The 18723-nt window shown below is 35.2% G+C and overlaps 1 protein-coding gene and 1 pseudogene across 1 annotated transcript; one reads left to right on the top strand and one right to left on the bottom strand.

Annotated features, from left to right (window-relative positions):
- The first annotated feature begins 5158 nt into the window (after window positions 1-5158).
- LOC143581742 (uncharacterized) lies at window positions 5159-5593 on the top strand. Its single transcript, XM_077064451.1, has one exon. The coding sequence runs from the start codon at window positions 5159-5161 to the stop codon at window positions 5591-5593; it is 435 nt and encodes a 144-aa protein (XP_076920566.1).
- An 11749-nt stretch (window positions 5594-17342) lies between these two features.
- Window positions 17343-18427, bottom strand: LOC143581741 (uncharacterized; annotated as a pseudogene).
- Window positions 18428-18723: the final 296 nt, after the last annotated feature.

The raw sequence follows: 18723 nt of genomic DNA, 5'->3' as shown, positions 1-18723 counted from the left end.
ACATATACATACACACACATGCATATTACTTCCATATTCATATTGGTTAAGCTTGGTTTGGTGATTTTAAGATCTAAAAGATTGAAAATGAGATTAAAAGATGAGAATACAAAGAGATAGAGAGAGAGAGAGAGAGAGAGAGTATGAACACGTATATTTTCAATTGGTTAATGTTACATGCACATGTGTGTTTTGATGATTTATGCTTAAACAATAATATGCATGTTAAAATTTGATAATACATATATGACTTTTGAGAAAAATGAGGATGATATGATAATAATACAAGATTGTTAATAATATTAACTTAGATATATGTTCTTGTTAAAGGAAAACACATAAACTGTACATGCATGTAATCTACTTAAGATTTTATGTTTAAATCTATATTGTTACTAGTAAACTTGTTAATATGATTTTGAAAATGCTTGACATGAACTAAAAAAATAATAACAATAAGTTGGAAGACAAGAAAGTAAAAGTATACAAAAAATTGTCATAAAAAGCTAGGATAAATCTTGGAAAAGTAAAACTTTGATATAGTCAATAAAAATAATAAATAGGCTACAAAAGAAATAGAATAAAATCTGATTTTGTTAGTTTTATTAAAAGTTATAAATCATTAGAAATTAATATCATAAGTATGGTTAATAATATGTGACATAATAAACTTATGATATGTAATAAATGCATGTTTTTAGCTAATAAAATATGATTTTTATGACATAATATTAATTCTGGAAATTTTATGTTTTTGCAAGTTAATAAAAATTATATTTGATGTGTTATATGATATACATGCTTTATTTTCTTTAAAATGAGTGTCGATTACTTAACTAGTCGAAAAATCGGCTTTTTAAAGCTAACCGACAAAGATTTTAGGAGCTGAAGTAAAACTGCCCCTAAAACTAACAAACTCATATATATTACACCATATAATGTGTGTAAAGTGGTCAAGATGATAAAACTTGACAATAAGCGAGTCACGTCGCGTAAGACGACGCGAAAGCGTTAAAAATAACCATTTTTACTAAATTTAAACTAAACCGACAACAAATATATTTTTACCAACTAAATTATAAAACACATTTACTTCAGCTATAAAAACTATATTTTTACTTAAAAAGATTAATTTTCCATAAAAACGTTAAACAATTCACCGTTAAATGTTAAACCGACAAAACCGGTAAAATATGACAAGTTGACATAAGTATTGTAAAAATTTTAGAAGGCATAAATAATTCAGCAAATAAAATGAGGTTTTATTATAATTACATTTAAATATTAATTTAATGATTAATAAACAGAAAGTACTTAGGTGTTTAATTGCATAATTGATGATAAGGTAGGAAAATATATATGGTAGTAATATAGAAGGACACATATATAATATATGTGAGTGTATACATATACATATATATATATGCTTGTGATATATATGTTATGTACTTGAGTGAATATATTATATGGACTAACCAAACCAAAGCCGTCAATGGGTCGTTGAACACTAAAACTAATAAACAAGTTAAACAATTTTGAAAGGACCGAGATAGTGGTGTGAACACTTTAATTTGAAAGAACAACTTAAGATTATTGTGGGAATAAATTATTAAAAGCGTGTACTAAATGAATAGGACACGAGAAGTGAACGAAAACCGACAGTAACAGTCAAGGTGAGTTTCTCAGAAATCCCCACCATTTTAAATATTTTAAGTGATTTATAAATGTTTTCGGGGAGGAAACACGTTTGTGTCAAAACACATTTTATAATCTTAACAATTGTGATATTGTAAGGGCTTTAGATTTGACCAACGTGGGTTAACGTGGTCGGGCTGACGAGAATAAATATTCACTAGAATAAATATTCAGGGAAATTGTGGTTATCGCAGTCTTATAATCATTAACTGTAAAAAGGCATAGAAATATTGATAGATCTATCGGGTGACGCCCTGCCTGCCGACCAGTCGCGCTGGTTAAATGTTGGGGCAAATATTTTGAATTATTGTACGCATTGATTATTGGTTTAGTAGCATTACATTTGTTATATTCCTTGCTAGTTTATAACTATCACAAATGTTGAAGAATAAAATCTTATTTCGAGAACTATCGTTGTAATACGAAAGGAGTCCATTTGGTTTGTCGTTGACGCGACTATATGATTTTTAAACAACTTTCGTGTAAGTTGGCCTTGGTCCCGTGGGGTTAGGGTAAAATATAAATATTGATTTTGTATGGACAAAATAGTTTTGAAATGGAGAAAGTGAAATTTAATGAAAAAGGATATTTTATATTATTGAGAACTCACCAACCTTTTTGTTGACGTATATTTTAAACGTGTTTTTCAGGTAAAGGAAAACTAGGAGCTTCGTGAAGAAAACGTGGGAAAATGCGGGATTCTATATCCCGACAGTTGGACATAATGTTTTAATATAATATGTACTCTGATGACTTGAAACTTGTGTTTTCAATAATAAATATCCAACTTCTACATTAATGGTGTGTCTTTAAATATTGTATGGCTAATCGGCGTCTATCACCACTCGAACGTCTTAATTAAGACTTCTGCTGCTAAGTTAAGTTTTTTCGGGGTGTGACAGAAGTTGGTATCAGAGCCAACGGTTATAGCGAATTAGAAGGTAAAAAAAATTTCTAAACTATAACTTGAATATTTAAACACAAACATTAATTTTCCCACTTCACGAAACGAAGGAAAGATAAATGAAAAGGTTAAATTTCATTTTGTTTAATTATAGATTATATTATATGATTACTTAGCACAAATTTTTGGTCTTATGTCACAGATGTCTGAACCTAGGAATATCGTTGACCTTTCCGACACTGACTCCGATGATGAGGCGAAGGATATACCTTCTCCGAAGTCGGTGCTAGAGGAGACACTAGCTGCATTCCGACAGCTCACTCACCCGCCCCCACTGGGCAACTTTTCCGCTTTCGGTCACATGAGTACTTCAGCTATTGGTTCGAACAATGGTTGGGTGGAAACCAAAGGAGAACCTCCACTTGTTATGACCACTACACCCTCAGTTGTCCTACCCCTAACCAGCAAATTCAGACGTATCACCATGGAGACTAGTGACTCTTTCTGGAAAGCTAAGACCTTTGGGGTTGAGTTCACTTTGTCTGAGGAGGCCATGGCGGCTCTAGCTGCTGTGAAAGCCGCTAAGGCAGCGGTACTTGCCTCCGCACCTACTGGTAGTCCATCCCTAGTGACCTCACAGCCTGTACTAGCTCTACCTATGACTGCTACACCTACTACTCCAGTCACTGATACCCCTGCTCCACCACCACCGACCGCGAACCCTTCTCCTGAGTCGGTGACACCTAAACCACTTAAGGTGTACACCGGAAGGGGTAAGCGACCTGTTGAAGGTGGTACTGGTCCTTCATCTACTGGTGGATCTTCACCAAATATGGATAAGACTTAGTGGGTGGAACGATGCTCTTCATGCGAGCGTCACTTGAGCCACATTAAGGATAGGCTAGCCACTCAAGACTCTACTATCGATCACCTTTGTAGTTGCATCACCCACTTGGAGACGACGGATATCTTCGATGTCCAGACATTCTCCACTATTCTGCAGAGGCTTAGGAAGGTTGAGGCTCACATGACTCACATTAGAAGGGTAGTGGGATTGCCGCCACCACCAGATCCATGATAGGTGGTAATGGGTGTTTGTAGCTAAGGGGAAATGATGCTAATGAAGATGGAATGTTAGGTTCTTTTGATGTTTGTTTGTTTGTTTATTTCCTTGTATGTTTCATAGGCACTTTATGCCTATTTGTACTATGTTTGGGAAAACGCTAAGACAATATAGGTGCCAATATGTATCGGTACCAAATTTTGGATACTTAATATATTAAGAATTTTCCTTTATGAATGTGTATTGTGTTATTATTAATTATGCTTGATTATTAATTAATTATTAATTGTGATATTAATTGCGTATAATCTAATATTTCTTTATTATTTAAAAAGAAAATGCCACCAAGGACTAGGCAAAGCACCGCCCGAGGTTCTGGTTTACCCACGACTCCCAAGGAATTAGCCCAATTAATTGCGCAACATGTTAATGCGGCTATAGAACAGCAAAATGTTAACCGAGGTATGGACCCCAACCAAGGTTGAAACACGGGAAACAAAACCAGGAACGGTACTCCGATAGGTACTGGTATTGGAACTGCTACGGGTAACCCCTCAGGAAATCAATCACTTAGATGTAACTACAAAACATTCCAAGGGTGCGGTCCTAAAACTTTTACGGGAGCCGAAGGTCCTTTGGAGATTATAAGATGGATCGAAACGATGGAATCTATGATGAAGATTAGTAACTGTTCTCCAGCCGAAAGAATCAAATACGGTGTTTGTTCTTTCCAAGATGAGGCTTTAGAATGGTGGAACTCTTTAATCCAGATTATAGGACAAGAGGCAGCATACGGTTTATCTTGGGAGCAGTTAAAGGACATGCAGTTACAAGAGTATTGTCCTAGAAACGAGCTTCAAAATATTGAGTATGATTTCTGGCAATTAACCATGGAGGGAGCTGACGTTAATACCTACACGTCACGATTTAATGCACTCGCTAAACTGGTACCTCGATTGGTTAACCCGGAATATGTTCGAATCAAAAGATACATATGGGGTTTAGCACCAGAGAAGGGGATGGTGACTTCCTCTAAACCTGATACGATTCAATCTGCTCGTGTTTTAGCGAAAACCCTCACTGACGATGCGATTCGTAAAGGTATTTTGGTTAAAAAGGATGCCGGAAAGAAAACTACTGGAGATGGAGGCGAATCGGAAAAGAAGGTTGTCAATGATGGATATAACAAGAGGAAATGGACGGGTAATTCAGGAGGTCAATTTAAGAAAGGAAGGAACCAAGGATCAGGTCGTTTATTTGTTGCTAATGCTAGGAACACTAACCAAACACCTCGATGCAACACTTGAGGTGGAAGCCATTATGGTGCTTGCAGAAGATGTCACCGATGCAACCGATATGGACACTTGACCCAAGATTGTTATGACCGATCAACGAATCCCAGTAGGAGGAGATGTTATGAATGTGGGATTGAAGGACATTATAGGAACGAATGTCCAAAGCTTAAGGGTAAGATTTCAAATGGGAAATCATTTGAGATGAACGCGAAGAAGGCTCGTAAGGACTCATCTGTGGTAATTGGTAGGTTTCTGGTTAATAACCACTATGCTTATGTTCTTTTCAATACGGGTGCTGATTTGAGTTTCGTCTCTAAACAATTTGAGCCACTACTTGGCATTAAACCCAGTAAGTTAGAAAATAAATATTCCATAGAATTAGCCAACGAAAAGCTTATAGAAACCGGTGAAATCATTCTAGGTTGTACCATTCAACTGGAAAATCGAAAATTCGAGATCGACTTTTTGCCAGTTGAATTAGGCAGCTTTGACACTGTTGTAGGAATGGACTGGTTATCTAGGAATCAGGCTGAAATTGTATTTTCCGAGAAGTTAGTTCGTATACCCATTCCTAATGGAAAAATTCTATCAATCCGTGGCGATCAAAGCAACGTAGATTTGAAATTTTCAACGTAATGAAAGCCCGGAAGATGTTACAAAAAGGATACCCCTCTTTCTTAGCACATGTAGTTGACACAAAAGCCAAGGAGTGTAAACTCGAAGACATTCCAGTTGTTCGAGATTTCCCAGAAGTATTTCCCGAAGATTTGCCTGGTTTACCTCCAGAAAGACAAGTTGAGTTCAGGATAGATCTTGTTAAAGACGCTGCACCGGTAGCCAAATCACCGTACAGATTAGCACCGTCAGAAATGCAAGAATTGTCCAATCAACTTCAAGAATTACTGGATAAATGCTTTATTAGACCTGGCTATTCACCTTGGGGAGCTCCAATACTGTTTGTTAAAAATAAGGATGGATCATTCCGAATGTGTATCGATTACCGGGAGCTGAAAAAACTAACTATTAAGAATCGGTACCCACTACCGAGGATTGATGATGTGTTTGATCAGTTGCCAGGATCCAGCTATTATTCAAAAATCGATTGACGTCCTGGATACCATCAACTCAGAATAGCAGAAGGAGATATTCCCAAAACAACGTTCAGAACACGCTATGGCCACTACGAATTTCATGTCAAGCCATTTGGAATGACAAATGCTCCGGCTATATTCATGGACTTGATGAATAGGGTTTGCAAGCCATACTTGGATAAATTCGTGATAGTATTCATCGATGATATACTTATTTACTCGCGAACCAAGGAAGAGCATGGAAAACACCTAAGGTTGATTTTGGAACTTCTCAAGAAAGAGAATATGTATGCAAAATTCTCAAAATGCGATTTTTAGATCCGAGAAGTTCACTTTCTCGGACACGTTGTCAATGAGAAAGGAATACACGTTGATCCTTCAAAGATCGAGGCTATTAAGAATCGGGAAGCACCAAAGTCTCCAACTGAAGTGCGACAATTCTTAGGTCTAGCTGGGTATTATAGGAGATTCATCGAGAATTTCTCATCAATAGCGCAACCTTTGACGCAATTGACCCAGAAAGATAAAAAGTACGATTGGACCGAGAAACAAGAAGAGGCATTTCAGTTGCTCAAGCAAAAGTTGTCCAGTGCACCTATTCTATCCCTTACAGAAGGAATAGATGGATTTGTTGTTTACTGTGATGCTTCACGATTGGGTCTTGGATGCGTGCTTATGCAAAGAGATAAAGTGATAGCATATGCATCCCGACAACTTAAAGTGCATGAGAAAAATTACACGACTCACGATTTGGAATTGGGAGCTATTATGTTTGCATTTAAAATCTGGAGACACTACCTATATGGTACCAAGTGTACGATTTTCACTGATCTCAAAAGCCTCCAGCACATCTTTGATCAGAAAGATCTCAATATGAGGCAAAGGCGTTGGGGATCGAACTGCTTAACGATTATGACTGCGATATTCGCTACCACCCAGGAAAAGAAAATGTCGTGGCAGATGCGTTAAGTAGAAAAGCCATTACGCGTTCGAGCACTGGGTCTGACGATACAAACAAGTCTCACGACTCGAATACGTGATGCACAACGCGAAGCTCTAAAACCTCGATATATAAAAGCTGAAAAATTGAGAGGCCTGGAAGGTGAATTTGTCACCAAATATGATGGTACTTCATATCTCATCGATCGAGTTTGGGTGCCTAGATATGGGAACTTGAGAAAATTGATTCTATACGAAGCGCACAAGTCTAGATATTTGATTCACCCAAGTTCGACAAATATGTACAAAGATCTCCAAGAACTCTATTGGTGGCCAAACATGAAAGGAGACATAGTCGTTTATGTCAGCAAATGCCTAACATGTTCTAAAGTTAAAACTGAACACCAGAAGCCACCTGGATTGCTTCAACAACCCGAGATTCCTTAATGGAAATGGGATAATATCACAATGGACTTTGTAACCAAATTTCCATCAACATTCAATAACCATAATGCTATTTGGGTAATTGTGGATAGGTTTACTAAGTCAGCACAATTTGTTCCGATCCGAGAAAAAGACAGCATGGAAAAGCTGACTAGACTTTACCTTAAGGAAATTGTAGCAAAACATGGCATACCTGTTTCAATCATCTATGATAGGGACGGTCGTTTCGTCTCGCGCTTTTGGCAATCATTGCATGAATCCTTAAGAACCCGTCTAGATATGAGTACTGCCTATCACTCGTAGACGGACGGTCAAAGTGAAAGAACAATTCAGACCTTAGAAGACATGCTACGTGCTTGTGTTCTCAATTTCGGCAAAAGTTGGGATACTCACCTGCCTTTGGCTGAGTTTTCTTACAATAATAGCTACCACTCTAGTATTAAAGCTGCACCGTTTGAAGCTTTATACGGGATAAAATGTCGATCCCCACTTTGTTAGGCAGAATTTGGAGAAAAACAGCTGACTGGACCTGAAATTGTTCAGGAAACCACCGACTGAGTTTCTCAGATCAAGGAAAGGTTGAAGGCAGCTGCTGATCGACAAAAGAGCTACGCCGATAATCGCAGACGACTGTTAGAATTCCAAGTGGAGATCGAGTTTTGTTAAAAGTGTCACCGTGGAAAGGAGTTGTTAGATTTGGAAAGAAAGGAAAGATGAGCCCTCGTTTTATTGGTCCATTTAAAATCATTGGTTGAGTTGGTCCTGTCGCATATCAACTCGAACTACCCCAGGAACTCAGTGGAATACACGACGTGTTTCACGTGTCAAACCTAAAGAAATGTTTGTCTGACGAATCCCTAATCATCTCTGTGGATGACGTTCGGATAGATGATAAGCTTCGGTTTGTCGAAGAACCCGTTGAGGTTATGGATTGGAAAATTCAAAAACTAAAACGAAGCCGAATTAAACTGGTTAAAGTTCGTTGGAATTCCAAGTTGGGCCCGGAATTCACCTAGGAGTGTCAAGACCAAATGAAAAGAAAATATCCTCACTTGTTCCCTGTTGAGTCCAACACTAGTACTACCTCCTAAATTTCGGGACGAATTTCTTAAAGAAGGGGAGAATGTGACAATCGAGGTTTTTAAGACTAATACTGTGCTAATGTAATCCGTGTTTATCATGTAATCTCGTATTATAGAAAATAAAATAAAAATATTTTAGGCTAAAGACACTAACAATATGAATATTATATTTTATTGTGTTCAAAAAGTTAAGTTTTGGCGCGTATCCAATACTGCTCAAACTGACACTGACAGCGACTCGGGTAAGGTTAAAAGTCCAAATAAATTCCTAAACGTTGGGAATGACCTAAAATATTATAAATTCAGTAAATATAATAATATTAGGTCATAAGTATAATTTTAGAATGTTCGATTCGCAAAATTTAGAAAATAAGCGAGTAGAAGCCAATATCGCTCACCGTAAGGACCCGAAACCAACCAACTCCAAAAATTTACATATTTATACGGTTTCGAAGCTAATTTTACAAGGAATTCAGATATGTGATTGGTTTTACCAAAAACTAATCCTAACGAGTTGTATTTTATAAAATATAATCAAAGGGGTAAATAAAATACATGTTGTTAATTACTTAAACAAAACATAAAATATTTACACTATACCCCTCCCTTAGCCGTCCACTTCACCCTCACCCTCACCGTAGATTGAATGTGTTATAAACCATTTGTCATTCCAAGCAACCTCATTTGCATGCATCAAGACACATGTCCCTTGGAACTCTCAATATAAACCACTACACCTTCCAACATAAACCACCACCCACTCATCTCCGTCCCTTCCTCCTTCTTGCGGCCGAAACCCCACCCCCACCCCCTTCTCTCTCTTTCATTTTCTTATTATTATCCAAATAACAATCAAAACCCTATCATCAAATCAAGAAATATGGGTTAGAAGCAAAGTTAGGAAGATTCAAGCTTTAAGCCTACACCAAGAGACCATCCATCTTGTTTTCTTAAACCTCTCTCTAAAACCCTAAGGTAAATCCGAAACCCTAGTCACATTCTTTAAATTTTGGATGCAAAGTACTTGTTCTTGTATCTTAAAAGGGTTCACACAATCAACCAAACCCTTAAACTCATGTGAAAATGGAAGATTACAAAGTATATATGTATGCATGTATGACCCGTGGGTTATGTGTGTGTGTATGTGGAACCCGAATCCACATATACACACACACATGCATATTACTTCCATATTCATAATGGTTAAGCTTGGTTTGGTGATTGTAAGATCTAAAAGATTGAAAATGAGATTAAAAGATGAGAATACAAATATATAGAGAGATAGAGAGAGCCGTGAGTTAGAGAGAGAGTATGAATATGTAAATTTTCAATTGGTTAATGTTACATACACATGTGTGTTTTGATGATTTATGCTTAAACAATAATATGCATGTTAAAATTTGACAATACATATATGACTTTTGAGAAAATGAGGATGATATTATAATAATACAAGATTGTTAATAATATTAACTTAGATATATGTCCTTGTTAAAGGAAAACACATAAACTATACATGCATGTAACCTACTTAAGATTTTATGTTTAAATTTATATTGTTACTAGTAAACTTGTTAATATGATTTTGAAAATGGTTGACATGAAATAATAAAATAATATTAATAACTTGGAAGACAAGAAAGTAAAAGTATACTAAAAGTTGTCATAAAAAGCTAGGATAAATCTTGGAAAGTAACACTTTGATATACTCAATAAAAATAATAAATAGGCTACAAAAGGAATAGGATAAAATCTGATTTTGTTAGTTTTATTAAATTTTATAAATCATTAGAAATTAATATCATAAGTATGGTTAATAATATGTGACATAATAAACTTATGATATGTAATAAATGCATGTTTTTAGCTAATAAAATATGATTTTTATGACATAATATTAATTCTGGAAATTTTATGTTTTTGGATGTTTATAATAATTTTGATGTGTTATATGTTATACATGCTTTATTTTCTTTAAAATGAGTGTCGATTACTTAACTAGTCGAAAAATCGGCTTTTTAAAGCTAACCGACAAAGATTTTAGGAGCTGAAGTAAAACAGCCCCTAAAACTTAAAAACTCATATATATTACACCATATTATGTGTGTAAAGTGGTCAAGATGATAAAACTTGACAATAAGCGAGTCACGTCGCGAAAGACGACGCGAAAACATTAAAAATAACCATTTTTACTAACTTTGTGTTCCTGAGTCTCATTTAAAGAGGGGATGGGAGGGAAATGAGAAGAAAATGGGAATGAATCATATTCCAAAGATTTTTTAACAATGGGAGGAGAGGGAAGGGGAGAGAAAAGGCTAGAAAACTTAAGTCTATACTCATCCTTCCAAATTGGAGAGATTCGAAGAGAAAATGTGTGTGTATAACATTAACTACCTATTAACTCCTACATTTTCTTTCCTTTTCTTCCATTTTTCATTAAACTTGGGAACATGGAATGAAGTGACACATTTTCCTCCCCCTCTCTTTCTTTTCTCTTTCAATTCTCCTCCCTTTCTTTTCTCTCCTTAAATGAAACTCGGGAACACAGTGTAAATTTAAACTAAACCGACAACAAATATATTTTTACCAACTAAATTATAAAACACATTTACTTCAGCTATAAAAACTATATTTTTACTTAAAAAGATTAATTTTCATAAAAACATTAAACAATTCACCGTTAAACGTTAAACCGACAAAACCGGTAAAATATGACAAGTTGACATAAGTATTGTAAAAATTTTAGAAGACATAAATAATTCAGCAAATAAAAAGAGGTTTTATTATAATTACATTTAAATATTAATTTAATAATTAATAAACAATTTTAAGAAAGTACTTAAGTGTATAATTGCATAATTGATGATAAGGTAGGAAAATATATATTTAATTAATATAGAAGGAGACATATATAATATATGTGAGTGTATATATACCTATATATTGTATATATATGCTTGTGATATATATGTTATGTACTTGAGTGAATATATAATATGGACTAACCAAATCAAAGCCGTAAGTGGATCATTGAACACTAAAACTAATAAACAAGTTAAACAATTTTGAAAGGACTGAGATAGTGGTGTGAACACTTTAAGTTGAAATAACAACTTAAGATTATTCTGGGAATAAATTATTAAAAGCGTGTACTAAATGAATAGGACACGAGAAGTGAACGAAAACCGACAGTAACAGTAAAGATGATTTTCTCAGAAATCCCCACCATTTTAAATATTTTAAATGATTTATAAATGTTTTCGGGGAGGAAACACGTTTGTGTCAAAACACATTTTATGATCTTAACCAATTGTGATATTGTAAGGGCTTTAGATTTGACCAGCGTGGGTTAACGTGGTCGGGCTGACGAGAATAAATATTCACTAGAATAAATATTCAGGGAAATTGTGGTTATCGCAGTCTTATAATCATTAACTATAAAAAGGCATAGAAATATTGATAGATCTATCGGGTGACGCCCTACCTGCCGACCAGTCGTGCTGGTTAAATGTTGGGGGAAAATATTTTGAATTATTGTACGCTTTGATTATAGGTTTAGTAGCATTACATTTGTTATAGTCCTTGCTAGTTTATAACTATTACAAATGTTGAAGAATAAAATCTAATTTCGAGAACTATCGTTGTAATACGAAAGGAGTCCATTTGGTGATGACTTGAAACTTGTGTTTTCAATAATAAATGTCCAACTTGTACATTAATGGTGTGTGTTTAAATATTGTATGGCTAATCGGCGTCTGTCACCACTCGAACGTCTTAATTAAGACTTCCGCTGCTAAGTTAAGTTTTTTCGGGGTGTGACATCAAGTACTATCCTGGTAAGGCTAATATGGTTGCAGACACGCTAAGACGGAAAAATGAAGAAGTCGTTGCAACAGTGAAGTCGTATAAGTTGGTCATTAACTCAGATTTCTTTGAAGAAATCATCAAGGTATAGTCTGAGGTGCTTATAAATGAGGGGCTAGTGAAGAAGGAAAGAATTTAGAACAGCAAGATGAACTGATGGAAAACATTCATGGTGTGAAGACTAGGTTTGACCATATGTGGATTCCACATCATGGAGGTCTTAGAGGTCGAATCCTAGATAAAGCTCATAAGTCAAGATACTCGATTCATCCAGGATCCACCAAAATGTATCAAGACTTGAAGAGAGACTATCGGTGGCCGAGAATGATAAATTATGTAGTAGATTATGTTAGTAAGTGCTTAACTTGTTTGCAAGTCAAAGCTGAACACCAGAAGCCTTATGGGAATATGCAGCCACTAGAAATACCAGAATGGAAATAGGAACACATCACCATGGATTTCATAACTAAGCTACCACGTACAGCTAAACATCATGATACCATTTGGGTGATAGTGGTCCGTTTAACGAAGAGTGCTCACTTTCTGCCTATCAGAAAGGCTATCTCATCAGAAACGTTAGATAAAAGAAGTTGTGACTAAGAATGTAGTTCCATTGTTGATCGTGTATGATAGAGATACTCACTTTACTTCGAGATTCTGGAAGAAGTACCATGAAGCTATGGGAACAAGACTGAACATTAGTATGGCGTATCATCCTTAAATAGATGGACAGTCTGAGAGGACTATCCAGACCCTTGAGGATATGCTACGTGCTTGTGTGCTAGACTTTGGAGGAAGTTGGGATGATCATCTACATCTTGCAGAATTCTCTTATAATAACAACTACCATTCAAGTATTGGTATGCCACCATTCGAGATGTTGTATGGTAGACGTTGTAGAACTCCGATATGTTAGGGAGAGATTGGTCAGAAGGAGATTGGAAGTTTGGAAGTTGTGCAACAAACCTCTTAAGGTTCAATCAAATAAAAGAAAGAATGAAAGCTGCTCAAGACCGGTAGAAGTCATATGTCGATAAGCGACGACGACCGATTGAGTTTAACGTTGGTGACAATGTGATGCTCAAGGTCTCGCCTTGGAAGGGAATTATTCGTCTCAGAAAGAGGGGGAAACTGAGTCCAAGGTACATTGGACCATTTAAGATTTTAAATCGTGTAGGTGAAGTGGCTTACAAGCTAGATTAACCAGAGGAGTTAGAAGGAATTCATTCTACCTTCCATGTTTCCCATTTAAGAAAATGTCTAGTTGATGACATGTCTCATGTGCCATTAGTAGACATCGAGGTTGATGAACAGTTAAACTACGTTGAACAGCCTGTGGAAATCGTTGACGCAAGGAAAAGCAACTTCGTCATAAAGTTATCCCTTTGGTAAAGGTGATATGGTAGCATCGTAAGGGATCAGATGCCACTTGGAAAGTTAAAGAAGAGATGCGCAAGTTTTACCGTGATTTGTTTAAATGATAGTTAGGTTTCGGGGACGAAACCACTTTAAGGAGGGAAGACTTGTAACTTCCTACTTTCGCTAATAATAAATAAAGGAATCGTGTTTGTTTAAAAGTGTGTTAATATTTAATTAAGTTAAATAAAATAAAAGAGTATGGACTTGTTTAATGAAAGATGGAATAAGGGATGGAGATGAGCCTTAGGTCAACGGGCTTAAGGAGTATAAGTACTCCTTAAACCTCACTAAAACCCTAAACCCTCATTCTTATCTTCTAGCCTCCCTACACACACTCAAAAACACACACAAACACTCTCTAATATCACGGCTCAAGATCCAAAGCCAAAACCGAGCCAAGTTCGTGATAGATCTTGATTATACAAGCAAGAAACGAGTCCATAGTTGCACATCGAAGCTAACCATAGCCTAAAAATGTAAAAAGGTACGTTCTTTTCTCCTAAAGATTATGTTTTTAAAGACGGTTTGCCCTAAGACTTAGCCCTAAGGAAAATCAGGTATTATTATACCATAAAAATATAAACTTGATGTTAAAACTAGACTTATCGAACCCGTGAGTAAGAATGGTTCATGTAGAAACCCTAGATCTAGCTCAAACGGGTTCGAAATCAATAAAGGTGTAAACTTTATTGATAAGTAAGCTAGATCTTGGTCTAGATAGAAAGGAGCATGTTTAAAAGATATGGAACACAAAAATATGGATGGGGATGTTAGATTATTAAGTGAAAATAATAAATATGGTATTTAATACCCTACAATGGGTATATTCGAATAGAATACTCCAGACTTAGAAATTAATTCCATTCAAAGGGAATACCCTATTCGAATAAAATACTCCAGACTTAGAAATTAATTACATTCAAATAGAATACCTTATTCGAATAGAATACTCCAGACTTTGAGATTAATTCCATTCAAATGGAATACCCTATTCGAATAGAATACTCCAGACTTAGAGATTAATTCCATTCAAATGGAATACCCTATTCGAATAGAATACTCCAGACTTTGAGATTAATTCCATTCAAATGGAATACCCTATTCGAATAGAATACTCCAGACTTAGAAATTAATTCCATTCAAATGGAATACCCTATTCGAATTGAATACTCCAGACTTAGAAATTAATTCCATTCAAATGGAATACCCTATTAGAATAGAATGCTCATTCGAACAGAATACTCCATTAGAATATAATACTCCATTCAAATGGAATACGCCATTCGAATAGAATACTCCAGACTTAGTAATTAATTTCATTCAAATGGAATACCCATTCAAATAGAATGTCCATTAGAATAGAATACTCCATTCAAATGGAATACACATTTGTAGAATACTCCATTCAAATGGAATACCCATTTGAATAGAATACTCCACTAGAATAGAATACTCCATTCAAATGGGATACCCCATTCGAATAGAATACTTTAGACTTAGAAATTAATTCCATTCAAATTGAATACCTATTCGAATAGAATGTCCATTTGAATAGAATACTCCATTCAAATGGAATACCCATTCGAATAGAATGCCCATTCAAATAGAATACTCCATTAGAATAGAATAATCCATTCAAATGGAGTACCCCATTCGAATAGAATACTCCAAAATTAGAAATTAATTCCATTCAAATGGAATACCATTCGAATAGAATGTCCATTAGAATAGAATACTCCATTCAAATGGAATACCCATTGGAATAGAATGCCCATTCGAATAGAATAGTCCATTAGAATAGAATACTCCATTCAAATGGAAGACCTCATTCGAATAGAATACTTCAGACTTCGAAGTTTTAGGAGAAAGTTAAATGATGTGTAAAAGGTTAGTGATTTATATCTGTAATTATCATACAGTTAGCCTTGCTCAATTAAAGAAGGGGATTGCTATAAACTCGGAAAGAAACAGGAGACAGGTGAGTTTCTAGCCTCATTCCTTGTTATGTTTTCGGGGATGTGTGTATACTCGATGTGAATAGTTAATACACTCACCTTAAGTGGTAAGTGTATGATATATGAATATGTATGAATGGTATATATGTATGGGGTGTATGATTGAATGATATGTATATGAGATTAGAAGTATGTATGAAAGTAATTAATGAAGAATGTAACGAAACGTATGTACGTTTGTAGAAGAAGAAAGAGATCAGACCCTAATAATATCTGAGATAGAGAAGAAATGGACCAGACCCTAATAATATCTGAGATAGAGAAGAAAGGGATCAGACCCTAAAAATATCTGAGATATAAAAGAAAAAGTAAAAGGGAAAGGGATCAGACCTTAATAATATATGAGATAGAATAGGAAGGGATCGAACCCTAATGATATCTGAGATAGAAAAGATACAATGTATGTAGCATGGAAGTATAAAAGTAAGAACGTATGTATAAATGTATGAATGCCTGATAGAAAAGTGGTAAGTAAAGTATTTAATATGTATCCTTGGATGCATATATGGAGGTAAGTGTATGTATTGTATGTTGTCTGATTAACTAGAACTCACTCAGCGTTGCTGACTTTTAGTATGCACGCAGGTGAGTAGGATGTGGCAGCTAGCTTGAGGATGACAGATGGAAGGAAAATAAGAAGCTGGCATCCAAAGACTTATGATGTATTATGAATGATGTTTTATTATGAAAGACAAATTATGTATATTTAAGACAAGTTTATGACATGATATGAAATGTTTATTGAAATTTTTATATTCCGCAAAATGTTTTAATTAACTCTGATATTTATAACTGTGTTTATAAGTAAATCAAACCAATGTAGGGCACCGGGACCAGGGCCTTACATTTTTCCTCGCTACATCGTTGTGTCCACCTTTACTTTTCGTTATTGATCTACTATATTACTTATCTCACTGTTGAATAACACTCTACCTCACTTAACAAAATTGTTCAATTATTGCTTCGATAATTTTTGACCAAATCATCATCATCATCATCGTACTCAGTAAATCCCACCAATAGCAAAGCTATGGTAGGGTCTGAGGAGGGTAAGATGTAGACAGTCTTACCTCTACTCTGTAAGAATAGAGAGGCTGCTTCCGTTGAGACCCCCGGCTCAACAAAACAAAAATATATATAAATTAACTAATAAATTATAAACAAGGTAAGCTAGAGCTTGAGAAACTACTCACTAACCATGCTCGAGATTAAAAATAAGCTTGTTTAGAAAACAAGCTAAAGCCTAAGCTTCACTTATCGAGCTTGAGCTAACTCACGAGCCCAAACTAGCCTATTATTTTATAATTTTTATTTAATATTGTTTAGTATATGTTAATATAATTATTATCATGATATTCAACATAATAATAAAAATAACTAAATAATATATTATTGTTATATATAAAAAATTATAACTTTTAATAAATATAATATAATAAAAAACTATATATAAAATAATTAAAAAATAATAAATGAAACAAGCTCGAGCTCTTGAAAGTTAAATGAGCTAAGTAGTAGAACTTGGGCTTGGCTAGTTTACAATCCTACCTGGATGCACATACGTGTTGCTCTGTATGTAACCCACAGACTCATGTCCTAAGTATTTAGTTTGTAGCCTGTTGCGTTTCGGGGTGAACGGTTTATCAGATTTGTCACTTGAACCGTAATGGTTTCCTTTCATTCCTTCTGTTTGATTCAGTTGTCTCGACTACTCTTTTGCTGTTTCTGTTTTATTATATGATGCTAATGGCTTGTGATTCTGTGATAAATTTGTTAAAACGGTTGGCTCTGAACAAGGACCCTTAAGATCCATCTTCAATGCTTCTTGATACCCTCCACCTGGATCTTCTGATGTAAGCCAGATCAATTCATCATCAGTAGCTATGAGGCTTAGTCCAAATGACGAATCACAATTGCTGCACGTATAGATAATAAACGTTAATCTAGGTCTGTAAACGAACCGAGCGTTAAGTGATCCATTCAACTGGATGTTCATTAATTTTCGTTTTTCAATAAACCAACTGAATATGAACAAAAAATGTTATTCATATAAGTACAAACGAACGTGATCAAAAATATTATTCGTATTTAACGTAAATATTAGTTTCTTAACATGTAGAGTAAACATATTTTAGTTTTTTTAAAGTAAAAATTACCTTAACATCCGGTCCACATTCTCAAGGTTTCCAATATCAGGCCAGCCAAAATGCAAAAGATCAGTTGATCCTTTCTCATTAGAGAACAAATTATGATCATTATACGAGTTTCTATCAACTGCACCAGAAGTATCTTTCAGTATTAATTCCCTCATCTGCGCATAGTTCACTACCAGATTGTGCGCTAAATATGTCTTTTGCTGAGACAACATCTACAAAAGCAGTATATACACCATCGGGGATATCAGAACTTGAATCTTTCTGCGTCATGTCTGTTTGGTTATCCAATGTCTTAAATTCTCTGTCTTCCTTAAACTGACTAACACTACTAGAAGCATTAAGGTTCTGACATTTGTCTCGCTCACGTGTATTCCACCACTGTGGTCATCAGTAGGGTGGGGCACTACATATGATCACCGCTATGTTCAAAATCATCCCAGATAATATCTTCTGTCTTCATGCTGTTACAATGGTTGCAAAAATTTAGCTGCTACAACGGTTACAAAAATTTACCCTGCTACATAAAACTATATATAACAACATTATATCATTGGTTTTAAAAAAGCGTGAGACACTCCATAGAGGTTAGGTCCAAAAAGCCAAGGTGTGAAGCACGCACATCACTTATGTGTGGTGTACGTTGCTCTATGTACAGCCAAATAAACTAATAATACACTCCGATAACTAATCTGCTCTAATAATAAAACATATACAACACAAGTACCTCTGTTGTTCAACAAACCAAAATCCAAATGG

This window comes from Bidens hawaiensis, unplaced genomic scaffold (assembly GCF_021521415.1).
Source record: "Bidens hawaiensis isolate Kalapana, Puna unplaced genomic scaffold, B.hawaiensis_p1.1 tig00031156_1, whole genome shotgun sequence".
NCBI lineage: Eukaryota > Viridiplantae > Streptophyta > Magnoliopsida > Asterales > Asteraceae > Bidens > Bidens hawaiensis.
This window is presented reverse-complemented; position numbering and strand designations above follow the sequence as displayed.